General features: G+C 43.4%; 1 protein-coding gene across 1 annotated transcript; it reads left to right on the top strand.

Annotated features, from left to right (window-relative positions):
• Positions 1–1,407: 1,407 nt before the first annotated feature.
• Positions 1,408–12,793, top strand: LOC100915860 (carcinoembryonic antigen-related cell adhesion molecule 5-like). The gene is made up of 7 exons (XM_023501364.2): positions 1,408–1,535; positions 3,954–4,334; positions 5,103–5,381; positions 6,331–6,600; positions 7,094–7,244; positions 7,694–7,757; positions 12,545–12,793. The coding sequence occupies exons 1-6, from the start codon at positions 1,475–1,477 to the stop codon at positions 7,725–7,727; spliced, it is 1,176 nt and encodes a 391-aa protein (XP_023357132.1). The 5' UTR covers positions 1,408–1,474; the 3' UTR covers positions 7,728–7,757; positions 12,545–12,793.
• Positions 12,794–15,931: the final 3,138 nt, after the last annotated feature.

The raw sequence follows: 15,931 nt of genomic DNA, 5'->3' as shown, positions 1-15,931 counted from the left end.
TATTAATTAGTTCAATAGATTTTTTACTTTCAATATTTTTAATTTCTCCTTTTAATTTTAGAATTTCCAATTTAGTATTTGATTGGGGGGTTTTCAATTTGGTCTTTTTTTAGTTTTTTTAGTTGCAAGCCCAATTCATTAATCTTTTCTTTCTCTGTTTTATTCAAGTAAGCCTCTAAGGATATAAAATTCCCTCTTATTATCGCTTTGGCTGCATCCCACAGAGGACTCAACAAGGGTCATCACCATCATCACCATTCAGCTCCCCTCCTAATATGAGCCAGAAACTCCTTCCACCCCATTCTTCTCTAATCACAAAAGCTTCTCATGGGTTCTAGAATCTACATTGAACATGGGCAGGGGAAAGGAGATAAACCTAGCTGGGGCCCCTCTTCTCTTCTTTACCTGGAGATGAGAGAGCAGAAGACTCAGGCATCTTAGAGGAGAAATGGGAGCAGAGAAGATCTATTTGTCTATGACTGTGTGAATGTGGGGGGGGGTGGATATATCTGTATGTATGTGTATGTGGGAGTGTGTGTGTATATATGTTAGTGTGTGTGTGTGTGTTTATGAGTATGACTGTATGGTGTATGAGATAGATAGTGTGTGTGAGTGTGTACGTTTACATAAATATATCCATGCTTAAATTGTCTGCTTGTGGGGGAGGGAAATTAAAGAGGGAAAAAAAAAGAATAAAGTAAAAAATGCATGAAGAGAACAAAAAAAAACCTTCAAGGAAGCAAAAATGGATAGTTCTGAATACAATGTCTTCTATTATTACATGTGCTTTCTTGAATTAGAAATTTATTGTTATATATTTTGAATCCTCTTATGTTTTGATATGCACATGACATTGTTTATTAGCTGTCATTTTTCTTTTTCTATTTTGTATTATTTTAAATAAATAAATCCTTTTTTTTTTTTTTAAAGAAAGAGCTCAGAGACAGGTGACCCAAGAAATAATCTTACCTAAGGCATTATTTTATAACCATGGGGTTATTATGATCTTGAAGTATTATATAGATATAACTGGTTATTATTCCACTTCAAGTCACATACACACACAATAACAACAACAACAGCAACACACACACACACACACACAGAGCCTTTCTCTCATAAGTAGAGAAGTGTTTTGAAATGTAGAGAAAGCTGATAAGTCCCTAGAGGTTCCTGGAGAGTCATTGTTAAGAAGGGTTTAAGTCCAGGAAGGACTCACCTGGAAAGGCAAAAGAACTTGGGTATTGCTCAGGAAAGGGAGGATCAAGGGCAAAGTCCACTCAAACAGGCAGACCATGTGATCCTGAGCAAGACAAGCCTAGTTGGTGAAGTGAAAGACACGAACAGACACAGGTTTGTTGTGGGGTCAGGATTGGACAAGCGCAACATCGGCTGCTGGTCAAGAAAACAATTCCACTCAGGAAGGGAAGGCAAGAACTAATAATCAAGGTGCAAGTCCCCTGAAAGCACAGTCATGTTACTGTCCAGTGATCCTCCCCATAACAGCAGCCCCTGGAAGAGGTTCCTGCTCACAGGTAAGGGGGAAATCATCCCCACATCCCACTGTGTGATTAGGGTGATCAATAAGGGCAGGAAGATGGGAAATCCAAGGATGAGCTCAAACCAATCCAAGCCCACACTTGGAATAATAAGACAGATGCAACTACTCTGGGCAAGACACAAAAACCCATAGAGGGATTCTCGGGCACCCATACATGGACTCACGGGCACCCATACAGGGACTCTGGGGCACCCATACAGGAACTCTCGGGCACCCATACAGGGACTCTTGGGAACCCATACAGGAACTCTCGGGCCCCCATACAGGGACACTCGGGCACCCATACAGGGACTCTTGGGAACCCATACAGGAACTCTCGGGCACCCATACAGAGACTCTCAGGCACCCATACAGAAACTCTTGGGCACCCATACAGGGACTCTCGGGCACTCATATGCATAGATATAGAATGACAGTCACAATGTCCAGTCTGGCAGGACTATCAGAACATGGAATTTAGAGGAGCCATTAGAAAACATGATATAGAAGGTCAGAGCTGAAAGGGGCAGTAGAATCCAGAATGATCAAGCAAGAAATGCTCTGCAGAATGACAAAGATCTCGGAGGGGAGCACATCAAAGTCCTTAGAACAGAGCATTGAATTTCAGAGCCATAGAGGAGTGTTTTTTTTTTTAAATCACCTAGTATAATCATCTAATGTCAGATATGGGGAAACTTCCCCATAAGGGCCAACTAAATTACCCCAAGTTTCAAGATTACTTTGTTACAGCATGGGGAACAGAATCTAGTATCTCCAGTGCTCTTTCCATGCAGCCCTGCCCCCATCCTTAGCTACAGAGACACAGGTTTACAGAATCCCCAAGTTGGGAAGAGACCTCCGAAACCATCTAAATAACCTGGAGGAGAGACCACCCAGTTGCCTTGGAGCACATTCCACATAGAGACAGCTCCCATCTTTAGGAAATCTGTTCATCCTTATGCTGAGACCAAAGAAGTCTCTTTTCAATTTGCCCTTTTGCCCCCTTACTTTGTCCTCATAAGCTAAGCAGACCAAATGGAACCCTCTTCTATGTAACGGCACTTCGGCTCACTGGAAATAGCTGCCCACTACTCTCCCAAGTCTCGTACCATCATTTCCATCCTGGCTGCCTCCCTTTAGAAACCCCACCAACCAATGGCCTATCAAATTTCCCAAAATAGGACACCATACTTTAATCTAAGTAGCAATCTAGATTAAAGCTAAGATTTAATCTCAGTAGTAAAGAGTACAGAGGGACCATCATCTCTCTTCTCCCAGAAATCCTTTCTATCATACTGCAGTTAACTGGGACCTTCATCTTCGTGTCTGCTATCTTGTCCTATGAACACTAGGAATAACTTGCAGTCTACTCAAGTTTGGGGGTCTTTTTCAGACAATTATCTATTCATCCTAGTTTTTCTTATCTTATATTTGAGATTTTATTTCTTCGATCCAAGGGACTGACTTTACAATTATGTCTAGTCAGTTTCATCTTATTAGAATTTCTTCTGTGATCTAGCCTGTCGTGATCTCTGGGGGACCTAAATGTCATTCATCGTATTGGCCATCCTTCTTAGTTTGGTGCCATTTGTAAATTTTATGAACATGACATCTAGCTATGTTTTCATCCAGGCTTTATGGGAAATATCTGTGACAGACCCTTAGGGGTCATCACCAAAGACTAAGATGGCGGGACCTTGGAGAGATCCCAAGGTGGCCCAACGGGTGAATCCAGAAAGCATGAAATACTTCGTCAGACATACAAGAGTCTCACACAAACATTTTCCAGTAGGAGAACAAAGGTGACATAGCCATTGCTTCACCCCAGGTTAATCTAAAGGTGGTGACTACACTAAGCACCTAGTTAGCAGGAATGATTCCTTAAAATGGCAGGTGAGGGTGAGTGCAATAATATTGCCCAAGATTCTACATGATTCCTCCAAACATAGCATTGCCCTGGGATCCCAAGTCCTCTATCTCTTTATTCAATAAATGGACCATACTTTATGACACCATCCCTGGAAGAAAAGAAGGTATACTTTCTTCTTTGTGTGTTTTGGTTTTGGTTTTTATTTTTTGTTTGTTTGTTTGTTTGTTTTTGCTGAGGCAATTTGGGGTTAAGTGACTTTCCCAGGGTCACACAGCTAGGAAGTATTAAGTGTCTGAGACCAGATTTGAACTCAGGTTCTCCTGACTTCAGGGCTGGTGCTCTATCCACTGCGCCCCCTAGCTGCCCCAAAGAGGGGGCCATTTAACCATGCATATGGGAAAGTTACAGCCCAGCTCTCACTCACTACACAGGAAAGGAACATCCCGGGAAGGGAACACCAACTTGTCCCTAGGGTGGCACTGAATCCCTCCCAGAGCTATCTTCCCACCCTGCCTTCAATCTCATTTCTAATCCTTCTCCAAGCTACCCTGCTCAGCTTGTGGGCCCACCCGGGATCTGCTCGGGTCTCCATCGTCACCATCCCAGACCAGCCTGTAGAAGGAGACAACGTGAGGCTGACTGCCCTGAACCTCCCAGCCCGTGTGTACAATGCCACATGGTACACGGGGCTCCAGGCCCAGTATCCTGACATGATCACCCACTGCATTTCCACCAGCCAGGCGGGCCCTTGTGTCCAGCACGTTGGTCCTGCCCACACCAGCAGGGAGACTTTGACAAGCTGGAACACGTTGGAAATTGGCAAGATCACTCCTTCTGACTCTGGCTTTTATTCCCTGGTGCTGAACACTGACTCGGGCCCGCAGAAGGTATCCACCTACGTCCACGTGCAGCGCACACACACTGGTAAGCCGGGTCAGCAGTGGGCCATTAACACCTTCCCCGAGTTCTTGTAGGAGCTTCTGCTGCCTTGTAGAAGGAAAGCCCCTTAAGGGCAAGGACCCTTTCATTTTTTCCATAGTGCCTAGCACAACTCCAGCAGATAGTAGGGCCTCAAGGATTCTTGCTGAATGGGACTCATAGGAAGCACAATTTTAATCCTTCCTCTGGTGCTTACAGTCCAGTGACAATAGGTGAGTCACTTCCTTTCTCTCAGCCTCACTTTCCTCCTTTAGAAAACAAGGAGGACTTACAACTATCTAAAGTCTGCACATCTCCAATAATCTCACAGGATCCCTCCTCCTCCTCCCAGGAGACGAAGGTGAAAGCGAAAGAAGGGACAGCCCTCTTTGAAGCGGGCTACTATGGGATGGGCACTGTGGGTTTAGCACCACTCCCTCCTGGGGCAAGGGAAATATTTCCCAAAAGATCAAAGACCAAGGAGAATTTGTGGGATGTTAGGTGTGATCGAGCCTCAAAGGAAACAGAGGAGATGCTGAAGATGAGACATTCCCAAGGGCATCTAAAATGGAGGCGGGAATCTAGGCTCTAGGGAAAACTTCAGGAACCACTTAGACCAACCTCCCTCCCCATTTTATAGATAAGAAAACTGAGGTTCTGAGTGACTGGCCCATGGGCACACAGGGAGGGACCGAGCTGAGACAGGTAAACTAGAAGCCGTCTTCCATGACTTCCACTCAATGTTTCACTTCTCCACTCCCTTGTCCCAACTAGAGTTTGTTTTAAAACCGGACATCTCAGCCAACGTGACTGTGGCTTTGGAGTTAAAGGACTCGGTGGTCTTCACCTGTCACACCGTCGAAGACAGCTTAAGGGTCCTCTGGTATAACGGGGGCCTGCTGCTGCAGGGGGGAGAGCGGCTGGAGCTGTCCAACAACAACAGGACGCTGACCATTCACTCAGTGAAGCGATATGACCAAGGGACGTACTTCTGTAGGGTATGGAACGAGTCTGACTACAAGACCAGTGATACCATCGTTCTGACCGTGATCTGTGAGTAATGGCCGCCTCTGGCAGCCGCCCATCCTGCTCCCCACCCCTACCCCCATGGGCTGGCAAAGAGACCAAGCTCATCAAGCTGGCTCCAGCCTCTCCCCCTGGGCAGAAAGCCTGTGCCAGGGGCATACCCCTCCCTGAGGAGCATAGGGCCCTAGACCCAGAGCTCAGAAGAAGTCACTTGGTACGATGACCCTCTCATTTTATGGTGGGGAAACTGAGGCCAGAGTAGTGGTGACTTACCCAAAGTGACTCAGTAAGTGTTAGGAATCCAAGCCCCCTTACCGGCACTGACTGCTCTGTACCACTCTGCCCTTGTGAGGGGCTCTAGCTCAATGACCTCATTTTGCAAATGGTGACTTTTGGGCTCTGAAATCCAGCAGTGGGACACCTGGTGGGATGCGCTATTTAACAGCACAGGAAGAACCGGCTTCAGACCCAGCCTCAGACACGGACTCGGTCACAAGTCGTTCCACCGGTTTGCCTCAGTTTCTTCACCTGTAAAACTGAGATGATGATAGTGTTTACCCTCCAGGGTGGGGGTGAGGATCAAATCAGACAATAATTGTAAAGTGCTTTAGAAGCTTAAAAGTGCTATATAAACACCAGTTATTAGGACGATTAAGGAGATGGGAAACCTGCTTTCCCATGACATTCAAACTTTGGTCTAGAACAGCTGCCCAAAGAAGGAAGAGGCAGGCTACTTTGGTAGGAAGAACACTGCACTCAGACTCAAGAAACCAGGAATATAATGGTCGTTCTTGGCTTACTGGGCCAGGTTCTCCTGTTCCTTCAGGGCCCTCCTGGCTCTGACCTCCCCTTTCCAATATTGCTCCCCAACCACTGGAAGGGAATTATGGGGACCCTTCTGTCTCTTTGACGTTGTCTCTCCCAGAATGCACCCTGAGAGTCTCCCCTTCACCGGGACCCTCTCTTCCCCTCACAGATGGACCGGGAAGTATAGTGACGCTATCGTATCCACAATCACCTCAGGGGATTCTTGAGAGTGACCTCAACTACTCAGTGCTTCTGGAGTGTGTGACTTCGGCAAACCCCGATCCCCGGTACATCTGGTCCCTTAATGGCAAGGTGTGTGGGACCGGAGAGAGGCACATTATCAGGAGGCTGGCCCCGAAGGACCTGGGCAACTACACGTGCACGGCTCAGAACAGCGTGGGCCAACTGACCTCCCCCCCCATCCAGGTGCAACTGCCCAGTGAGTTCATCATTGATGGCCCCCCTCCCACCCCAAAGCAATCAATGGGCACTTAGCAAGATCTTCTTGTGCTCCATTGTGGGAGGGTGGGGGAGGGGGGAATAGCACAAGATGAGATCTCTATCCTTTACCCAAAAAGATGAAACGCATTTAAGGTGGGAGGTGACCCTTGGAGAATATGCTGGCTCTGGCTCCAACACCAATCTGCCTCTTGTTGCTTTTTGGCACAGTGACTGTGGACAAGTCAATTCACTTCTCTGAGCCTCAATTTCCTCATTTGCAAAAGTGATCTAATACTTGTCCTGACCAGTATCATTAACAATGCCTAAGGTGCAGCTTTAATCAGGGCTAAGAGGTCAGTGGAAGGCTTCCTGAGCTCAGGGGCCTTGAGGAAGCAGAAGGCTTCAGACTCGTACCCAGTGGGAGTTACATCCCATTACCCGGTGAGGGCCCTCACTCCATCGATCTCCCCATTTTCTAAAAACCCCTCCAGAGGACATTGAGCCCGTCGAGCCCATCGAGCCCGAGCCCGTCTATTCCCTCTCTGGAGTTCCCGCCATCTGCCTGACCGTCGCAGGAGGGGCAGGGCTGATCACCTTCTTTGGGTGCATGTTGTATGCTGGGATCAACAAGAAAGCACTGAAGTAAGGAAGCCCCCCCATAGGGTAACTGGGTGGCCATTCTGGGGGCAAGCCCAAGTAGCCTTTCTCCTGGAGCGGTGTTGGGTGGGTCGTGAAAAATTCCATAACCCATCCTTCCTGGGGGGGACATCGGCAATGACATCGTCATAGAATAACTCATTTTTTTCATAGCATGTACCCCTTTGAATTTTGCTACCTGGAGGCCATGCTCCATTGCTGCATCCTAGTTCTATCTCTGAGATAACCTAGGTAGCAACACATACTGCCTACCGAGTCCATTGGCCCAGCCCCCGTCCAGCTCTTCCACTAAGGGAACAGTCCTCTGCCCCACCATGAAAAAAACAAAGTTTTCCTACCTCGTCCTAGGCTCAAAACACCTCTTCTCCTTGTTCAGGCCCACTAAGGGGCTATTTCTCCATCTCTTTAACTTCCCTCTCCCCTCTCCTTTGCAGAAATGGAAGAAACAGTCGGTGTGGATGTTTCTGAGCCTGGAACACCAGCCCTTCAGCCCAGAAGGTAAAATTCAGACAAGGAAGGGGAAGGAAACTTGAACCGAGACTTAAAATGTGGAACGTAGAATGTCAGGACTAGGAGGGATGTTAGACAACATCAGAGGGAGGAGGAGCCTTAGAACTCGAGATGTCAGGGCTGGGAGAAGCCTTAGAACAGGGAATGCTAAGGCTGGGAGGGGGCTTAGAATAGGGGATGTCAGAGCTGGGAGGGGGCTTAGAATAGGGGATATCAGGGCTGGGAGGGGGCTTAGAACAGAGAGTGCTAGGGCTCAGAAGGACCTTTACAATGGAGAAGAAAGAACGGCAGGCTGAAAGAAATCTGGACACACTCTTATTGCATCCCCTCATATTAAAGAAGGAGCCCGATGAGCATCCATCTTCGTTCTAACCAGAAATCGCAGTCTTATTGCCTGTAAACATGTGGACTTGGCCATCTCCATGTCTAACCCCAAGGCCACATGGGAAGGAAAGACCAGGAAGGAACAGGGCAAATTACAGAAAGAAGAGTGAAGGATAAACTGAGATTCAGCTTGGGTGAAGCTAAGAGGCAGCTCAAGAAAGTGGGACCAGGGACCAGGTCAGGATTCCAGGCCTGGAATGAACAACTTGCTGTGCTCCCTTGGATAACTTGCTTTCCCTCTCTGAACAAGTTGGACTAGGTGAGCTCTCAAATCCCTCCTTGCTTTGAAATCCAATTCAGTTCAATTTGATAAAAAAAAAAAACTTTCCAGAGCCTACTGTATGCAGAACACGGAGAGTTAATTTACAGCCGTTCTTTGTCCCAATATAGCTCATAGTCTAATTAGGAATAAAAAAATGCAGAGAGAACTGGAACATACAGAATGACACGTTTCCTTGGTCAGCCACATCCAACTCTCTGTGACTCCAATTGGGGTTTTTTAAGTAAAGACCCTACAGTGGTTTGCCATTTCCTTCTCCAACTCATTGACAGATGAGGAAACTGAGGCAGACAGGGTGAAGTGACTTGTCCAGAGTCATTCAACTAGGAAGTGTCTGAGGCTGGATTTGAACTGAGGAAAATGAGTTCTCCTGACTTCAGACCCAGCACTCTACTGGGATTATTACAGAAGTACAAGCTGCTGGATGAGATCAGGGACTGCTTCCTAGAGGAGGTGGAAAGGAAGGTCACTCCTGGCAACTGTGTGAACAAAGGTTCGGTGCTAGGAGAGCACAGGTCCTGCTAAAGTTTCAAAAAGTCACCCAGAGTATTGAGCGTAGGCAAAAAGGACAGAAGACAGGAGGGCTTTGAATGCCAGGGTAGGAGCGTGAATGTTGTACATTTCTAGACTTCTCCGAAAGCCTGGGGCAGCAGGGATAGACTGGGGCTGTGGGCAGGACATCTCTGCTTCCCTGCTCTGGCCTAATAAAATAGTAACACTGGCCCACTTCTGTCCCAAGTGAGCTCAAGGAAGCAAAGGAATAGAAGGACCAGCCTGATAAAAGCAGTAAATCAATCAGTGTGATATCACAGGGATAACCCTGACTGGGGTCAAAAGATGTGGGTTCAAGTTAAAACTTTTCTACTTGGCTTTGTGATCTTGGGCAAATCATCCTATTTCTCTGAACCTCAGTTTTTTCATCTGCAAAATGTAAGGATTATACTCAATGATTCCTAGGAGCCCTACAGACTCAGTCTAGTCACTCTGAAGGCCCAACCCAGCCCTGCAGAAACTGGTTCTACCTCCTACAGAGAGAGACAGAGAGGGAGACAGGAAAAGAGATAGACAGAGACAGAGAGAGAAGAGAAGGAGGAGGAGAAAGAAGAGAGAGAGAGAGAGAGAGAGAGAGAGAGAGAGAGAGAGAGAGAGAGAGAGAGAGAATCCCCTTTCTCTTCTTGTCTCTGACCATCCATCCACAATCACATACCCTTCGACTGGCTCCCCTGAGTGTGGCCCAAAGGCCAACACTTCAGGTACCAGAACACATTGGATATCATATCATAAGTGTGAGTCCCTCTAGGCACGCAACACAGAGTTCAGCTCAAGAAATGTCTTACCTGCCAGCAAACTGCTAGTTCTAGATACTCAGTTCCCCAAACCCAGCCTTTTCCCTGCCTCGCTGGAAGACAAAAGGGAGAGTGAATGGGGCTCTGAGCAGGCTGGGCATGATTTGCCTTGGCCCACCATTTTCAGGAAGCACAGCATAGCATTGTGGAAAGAACCAGGAGGTCCAGCTCTGTCTCAGACTCTATGTGACTACAGAATTAAGTTTCCCTGATGTACAATTTGGAGAACCTAGTTTGAATCCCGGCTTTCTTGCTTACTACTGGAGTGACACTGTAAGTCAGTCTCCCTTACATAAAGTGAGGACTTTGTATCACAAAGGTCTTTTATTATGAGCTGAAAAAACAAGAATAAGACTAAATGCTCTAGAAATGACCACACCCAATAGTAAATACAAGGTCCAAATGATGGAGACTCATGGGTTGATGTCAGTCAGTAGGGACTTCTCCAGTGTCCTTAATTCTGTAATGTTCAACATTTTTATCAGTGATCATAAACATACAATTATCAAATGGTATGGAGTCAGGAGAGAGTGTTAGTGTATGTATGACAGAGACAAATTCAAAAACACCAGAATCTTGGGGCAGATGGAATGTAATGAGCATAAATGCAAAGTCCCTACTGTTGGGTTCAAAAAGTCAATTCAAAACAATAAGATGGCAAATAGGCTAGCCAATAGTTTCTGAAAAGAAAAAAGAAGTTATAATGGGGGAATGGGAAAATATTTTTGCATGAGAAAACTTTGCCTTTTTACCTACCTCTGGGCTCAAGGATTGACGCATTAAAAAAAAAAAAAAGAAAGAAAACTCTGAGATATCTCCCATCATGGGGATAGGAGCCCCAATAAAGCATGAAAAATGGAGGTACTGTCTGTGGTCAACCTCTTCCCTTCCCATTCAAACTTCTGGTAGCAGGCCCAGGAGAATGAGAGACAAACCATGAGGTTTCCTTTAAGCAGACAGGAACAAATGCTGTGCCATGACTACGTAGTGTCTACAAGAATTAATTAAGAACTACAGCTACAAGGACTCTTGTTCACTATCGGGCTGGTGAACTAAGTCAAAGTCACATCTTCTCTGATATGCTTGAAACCATGAATCTGAGAAGGGAAATTAAATGTCCTTCTCCTGGCTATGGGTATTATGACTTCTCTTTACCAAAGATCTAGGAGTGAAGTGGGCATCATGTCTCTATTGGGGCCAAGGAGTGCTTTGCATGTCTTCCATTTTAGTTTATACTGTATAATAAATTATATGATCATATACTGAGTCTCAAGAAAAGAAATAATACCTTTAAAGGGAGGTAGAACCAAAGCATAATAAATTGGATTCCATATTTTAATGCTTTATCAATATTTCCTCTCTTAGGCTAAACTTGGAACAATCAGGATTTATGAGACACTTTATGCCAACTAAATGTTTCTAGTGCCCTCTGGTATCCAGTAGAGATACTGCAGCCTCTTAAAAGAGCTTACTCAAGTAGAACACTGTTGTTGAGTTATTTCAGTTACATCTGACTCCCTTTGATCCCAATCAGAGTTTTTTTTTTTAACAAAGATAATAGAATAGAGGGTAATTTCCCTCTCCAATCCATTTTACACATGAGTAAAACAGGGTAACTGACTTATACAGGTTTACAAGCTAGTAAGTATCTGAGACCACTTTTGAACTCGGGTCTTCCTGACTCCAGTATCATGATCTAGTCACTGCACTATCTTGTGGTCCAGGTAGGACATTTTTGGTTCAGTGTGTCCAACTCTTTGTGAACCTGTGGACATGCCAAACCCTTTTATCCTCCCCTAGCTTCTCAAAGTCTAAGTTCAGGCATATTGTTTCCATGATACTCTATCCATCTCATCCTCTGCCATCCTTTTTTCCTTTTGCCTTCAATCTTTCCCAATGTCAGAATATTTTCTCATTAGTTCCATTTTCTCATCATGTGTGATTTCAGCTTCAGTATTTGACCTTCCAGTGAATAGCCCAAATTAGTTTCTTTAAGTATTAGCTGCTCTGATGTCCCTGCTGTTGAAGAGACTCTCAAAAGTCTTGTATGAGTGCAACAATTCAAAGCATCAAGTCTGTGGCACTCAGATTTCTTTACAATCCAACTCCCATAGCCATGCATTGCTACTAGAAAAACCATGGCTTTGATAATAGAACTTTACAACAAGGTAATTTCTCTGCTTTTTAGTATGCCAGATTTATTTATTTAGTAGTCCAGTAATTGTCCAGTATATCCAGTATGTCCAGATTTGTCACAGATTTCCTTACAAGAAACAAAAACCTTTTAGTTTCATAGCTTCAGTCTCAATCTGCAAAGATCTTTGAATGGAAAATCCGACGCTGATTCCATTTCTCCTCCCTCCGTTTGCCTAAAGTGATAGGATCATTTGCCAAGATCTAAGTATTTTTGATGTTAAGCTTCAAGCTAGCTTTTATACTCTCCTCTTTCACCCTAATAAAGGACCTTTAATTGCTCTTCACTTTCTACTTTCAAAGTGGTATCATCTATATACCACTATATATCATCTGTATAGCTGAGATTGTTGGTATTTATTCCTTCCAAAAACCTTAATTCTTGTTTTTTATTTATCTAATCTAGCATTTCACATTATATGCTCTGCACATAGGTTAAATAAATAAAGTGATAGGGTATCACCTTATTGTACTCTTTTACTTTAATCTTAATCCTTCATCCTTTCCTTAATCTTAAACCAATCAGCTGTTCCATGTTCAGTATTAACTGTTGCCTCTTGACCTTCACGCAGGTTCTGCAGGAGACAAGATGACCTGGTACTCCCATGAGGATGTAGAACATTTTGTTGTGATACACACAATCAAAGGTTTTAGTATAGTCAATGAAGCAAAAGTAGATGTTTTTCTAGGACTCTCTTGTTTTCTCCATAATCTGAATACTGGCAATTTGGTCACTAGTTCCTCTGACTCTTTGAAAACTAGTTTGCTCAAAAATTAGGAAAACACTTTTATATCCAAAGGATCTGATAAAGGCCTCATCTCTAAAATATATAGAGAATTGACTCAAATTTGTAATAGTCCAAACCATTCTCCAATTGATAAATGGTCAATGGATATGAACCGACAATTCTCAGATGAAGAAATTAACACTATATGTAGTCACATGAAAAGGTGCTCCAAATCACTACTGATCAGGGAAATGCAAATTAAGGCAACTCTGAGATACCACTACATACCTGTCGGATCACCTTAGCTGATAGGAAAAGATAACGACAAATGTTGGAGGGGATGTGGAAAATTGAGATACTGATACATTGTTGGTGAAATTGAACAAATCAACCATTCTGGAGAAATGTTTGGAACTATTCTCAAAAGTTATCAAACTGAATATCCTTTGATCCAGCAGTGTTTCTACTGGGATTATATCCCAAAAGGATCTTAAAGGGACCCCCAAGTGCTAAAATGTTTGTGGCAGCCCTCTTTTTAGTGGCAGGAAACTGGAAACTGAGTGGATACCCATCAGTTGGGGAATGGTTGGGTAAATTGTGGTATATGAATGCTATGGAATACTATTGTTCTATAAGAAACAGCCAGCAGGATGATTTCAGAAAGGCTTGGAGAACTGTTCGGTTCTACACACATATATTGTATCCAAGATCTACTGTAATCTATTTAACATGTATAGGACTGCTTGCCATCTTTGGGGAGAGAGTGGAGGGAGGGAGGGGAAAAATCAGAACAGAAGTGAGTGCAAGGGATAATGTTGTAAAAAATTACTCTGTCCTGGGTTCTGTCAATAAAAAGTTATTTAATTAAAAAATAAATAAATAAAAACAATCACACTGTAAAAAAAAAAAAAAAAAAGAAAGAATAAAAAAGAAAGGCTTGGAGAGACTTACATGAACTGATGCTAAGTGAAATGAGCAGAACCAGGAGATCATTATACACAACAACAACAAGACTATACAATGACCAATTCTGAAGGACGTGGCTCCTTCAACAGTGAGAATATAGAAACCAGTTCCACTTGTGCAGTGATGAAGAGAGCCATCTACATCCAGGGAAGAACCCTAAGAACAGAGTGTGAAATACAACATAGCATTCTCACTCCCTCTGTTGTCATTTGCTTACATTTTGTTTTCTTTCTCAGTTTTTCTTTTCCTTCCTTCTTGATCTGATTTTTCTTGTGCAGCAAGATAACTGTATAAATATATAAACATATATTGGATCTAACATGCATTTCAACATATGTAACATGCTGAATCTTACATTCAACCAACTAAGTTGGTTGGTACACTCAAAACAATAAGGATAGTGGGGGGGGGGAGGAAGGTGGAGAAAATTTGGAACAAAAGATTTTACAAGGGTGAATGAGACATACCTATGCTTTATAAGTAAATAAATAAATTTTTAAAAGAAAATAATCTGATAATTCTTGATTTACATATTGCTGAAGTCTAGTTTACAGAATCTTGAGCACAACGTCTTTGGAGTTCAAAAAGAGTGAAATTGTTCCAGAATCTGAAGAAATTAAGACAAGATAGCAAAAAAATAATAATAATAATACATAAAAGAACTACAGAGGAAAGATCTTAACATCATCGATAACTATAATGGCATGATTACAGCCTAAAGCCAGACATCCTGGAGACTGAAGTCAAATAAGTCTTGCTAACAATAAAGCTAGTAGAGGTGACAGAATTCCATATGAACTATTTAAAACATAAAAAGATAATGCTGTTGAAGTGCTGCTCTCAATATGCCAACATATTTGGAAAACTCAACAATGGCTACTGGATTGGAAAAGATTGGTTTATGTCCCAATCCTATTTGGTGGCTAATTAAAATATTTCATTCAGAAGTTGGGGATATAGAACCCCAATATATATGTTGAACAGAATAATTAAGTTTCAAGCAGTTGTAGAGATTACGGCTGAGGCACCAGATCTTTTGGCTGACCAAGCTCCTCAAACCAGAGAGGCTGTTTTACGACACAGACTTGTGCTGGATTATTTGTTGGCTGAGTAAGGGAGAGTTTGTGTGAAACTAAATTAGTATATTTGTTGTATAAAGATTGATGACAATGGAAATCTAGTAAAAGAAATCATTAAGAACATTAGGAAACTTGCTCATGTTCCTGTACAGACCTGGACCTCACCGTTCAATACTTCCTGGTGGTCCTGGCTTGGTGGGAGCAGCTCCTTTGGTTTGGCCTTATAGCTCTTAGTGTTATTACTCCCTATCTGCATACCTTGTTTGATCTGATTGATAACCAGAATAGTCCAAAACTCATTTTCTAGAATGATTAGATTGGAAGAGAAAGCTGAAGGGTCTGTTAGATTGATGGTGTTAAAAGGATGGGAACCAATGGTCCAAGAGGACCAAACAGGAGCCAGAAGAGGATGAGGAATTCGATAGGGAATGTGAAATTAGGCTACCAGAATTTGAAGAGATCTCAGTGTACAAATAAGAGGGGGAACTGAACGAGATGAGGTGAGATCTTTCAAGACAGTTGGGAAAATTGAATAAGGCTTCATCTATTTCAGAGTTGGAGTAGGCCTGAAGGACTTTAAGCATCAAGTCAAGGGCATACTTAAGTCGCCTCCCTGCTATCCCCTAAGGGCATACTTAAGTCCCCTTGTTATGGGCAACTTTGTACTTATTGGTCAAGTTCAATTTCTTGGGTAGTTCCCAAGTTTAGAATGTAAGATCCTCAGCCAATAAGGATGAGGGTCAGTGGTGGGAGGGGGTATTTGCATTAGGGATAAAAAGTGTTGACCCTGCCCCCTACGGTGCCTCCTCCCTTCGAAATAAAATAAAATATTTCATTCAAACTCCTAGACTGGATTTTTACCCTTGGCCTAGCAGGTATGAGCTGACTTTCCAAATGACCACCTCACAAATTGATCTTTGATACTTCACAACATATCACACATGGATTACCACATAAATTCTATATGAGGCAACAGTGTGATATGATAACCAAAAGGGTAACAGAATCTGAGTCTGAACAAGGAAGTACATTTGGAGTTCTAAACACTAAATTTTAAAAAACTGTATTCAGTCCTGGTTATTGTTGTTGCTATTGATATTGTTTATGTAAAAGTCAGGAGTGATCTTTATTAAGCAAGTCAAATATGATCATGTGGAGAAATGAGCAATGGGCTGGTCTGAGGTGG

This window comes from Sarcophilus harrisii, chromosome 3, assembly GCF_902635505.1.
Source record: "Sarcophilus harrisii chromosome 3, mSarHar1.11, whole genome shotgun sequence".
NCBI classification, from domain to species: Eukaryota; Metazoa; Chordata; class Mammalia; order Dasyuromorphia; family Dasyuridae; genus Sarcophilus; species Sarcophilus harrisii.
This window is presented reverse-complemented; position numbering and strand designations above follow the sequence as displayed.

What these genes read in the sequence shown, in the direction of transcription:
- LOC100915860 (XM_023501364.2), top strand. Translation starts at nt 1,475, where the DNA reads ATGTTACTGTCCAGTGATCCTCCCCATAACAGCAGCCCCTGGAAGAGG. An exon ending in CATCGTTCTGACCGTGATCT is followed by an intron (nt 5,382 to 6,330) that starts GTGAGTAATGGC and finishes TTCCCCTCACAG; the next exon opens with ATGGACCGGGAAGTATAGTG. An exon ending in ATCAACAAGAAAGCACTGAA is followed by an intron (nt 7,245 to 7,693) that starts GTAAGGAAGCCC and finishes TCTCCTTTGCAG; the next exon opens with AAATGGAAGAAACAGTCGGT.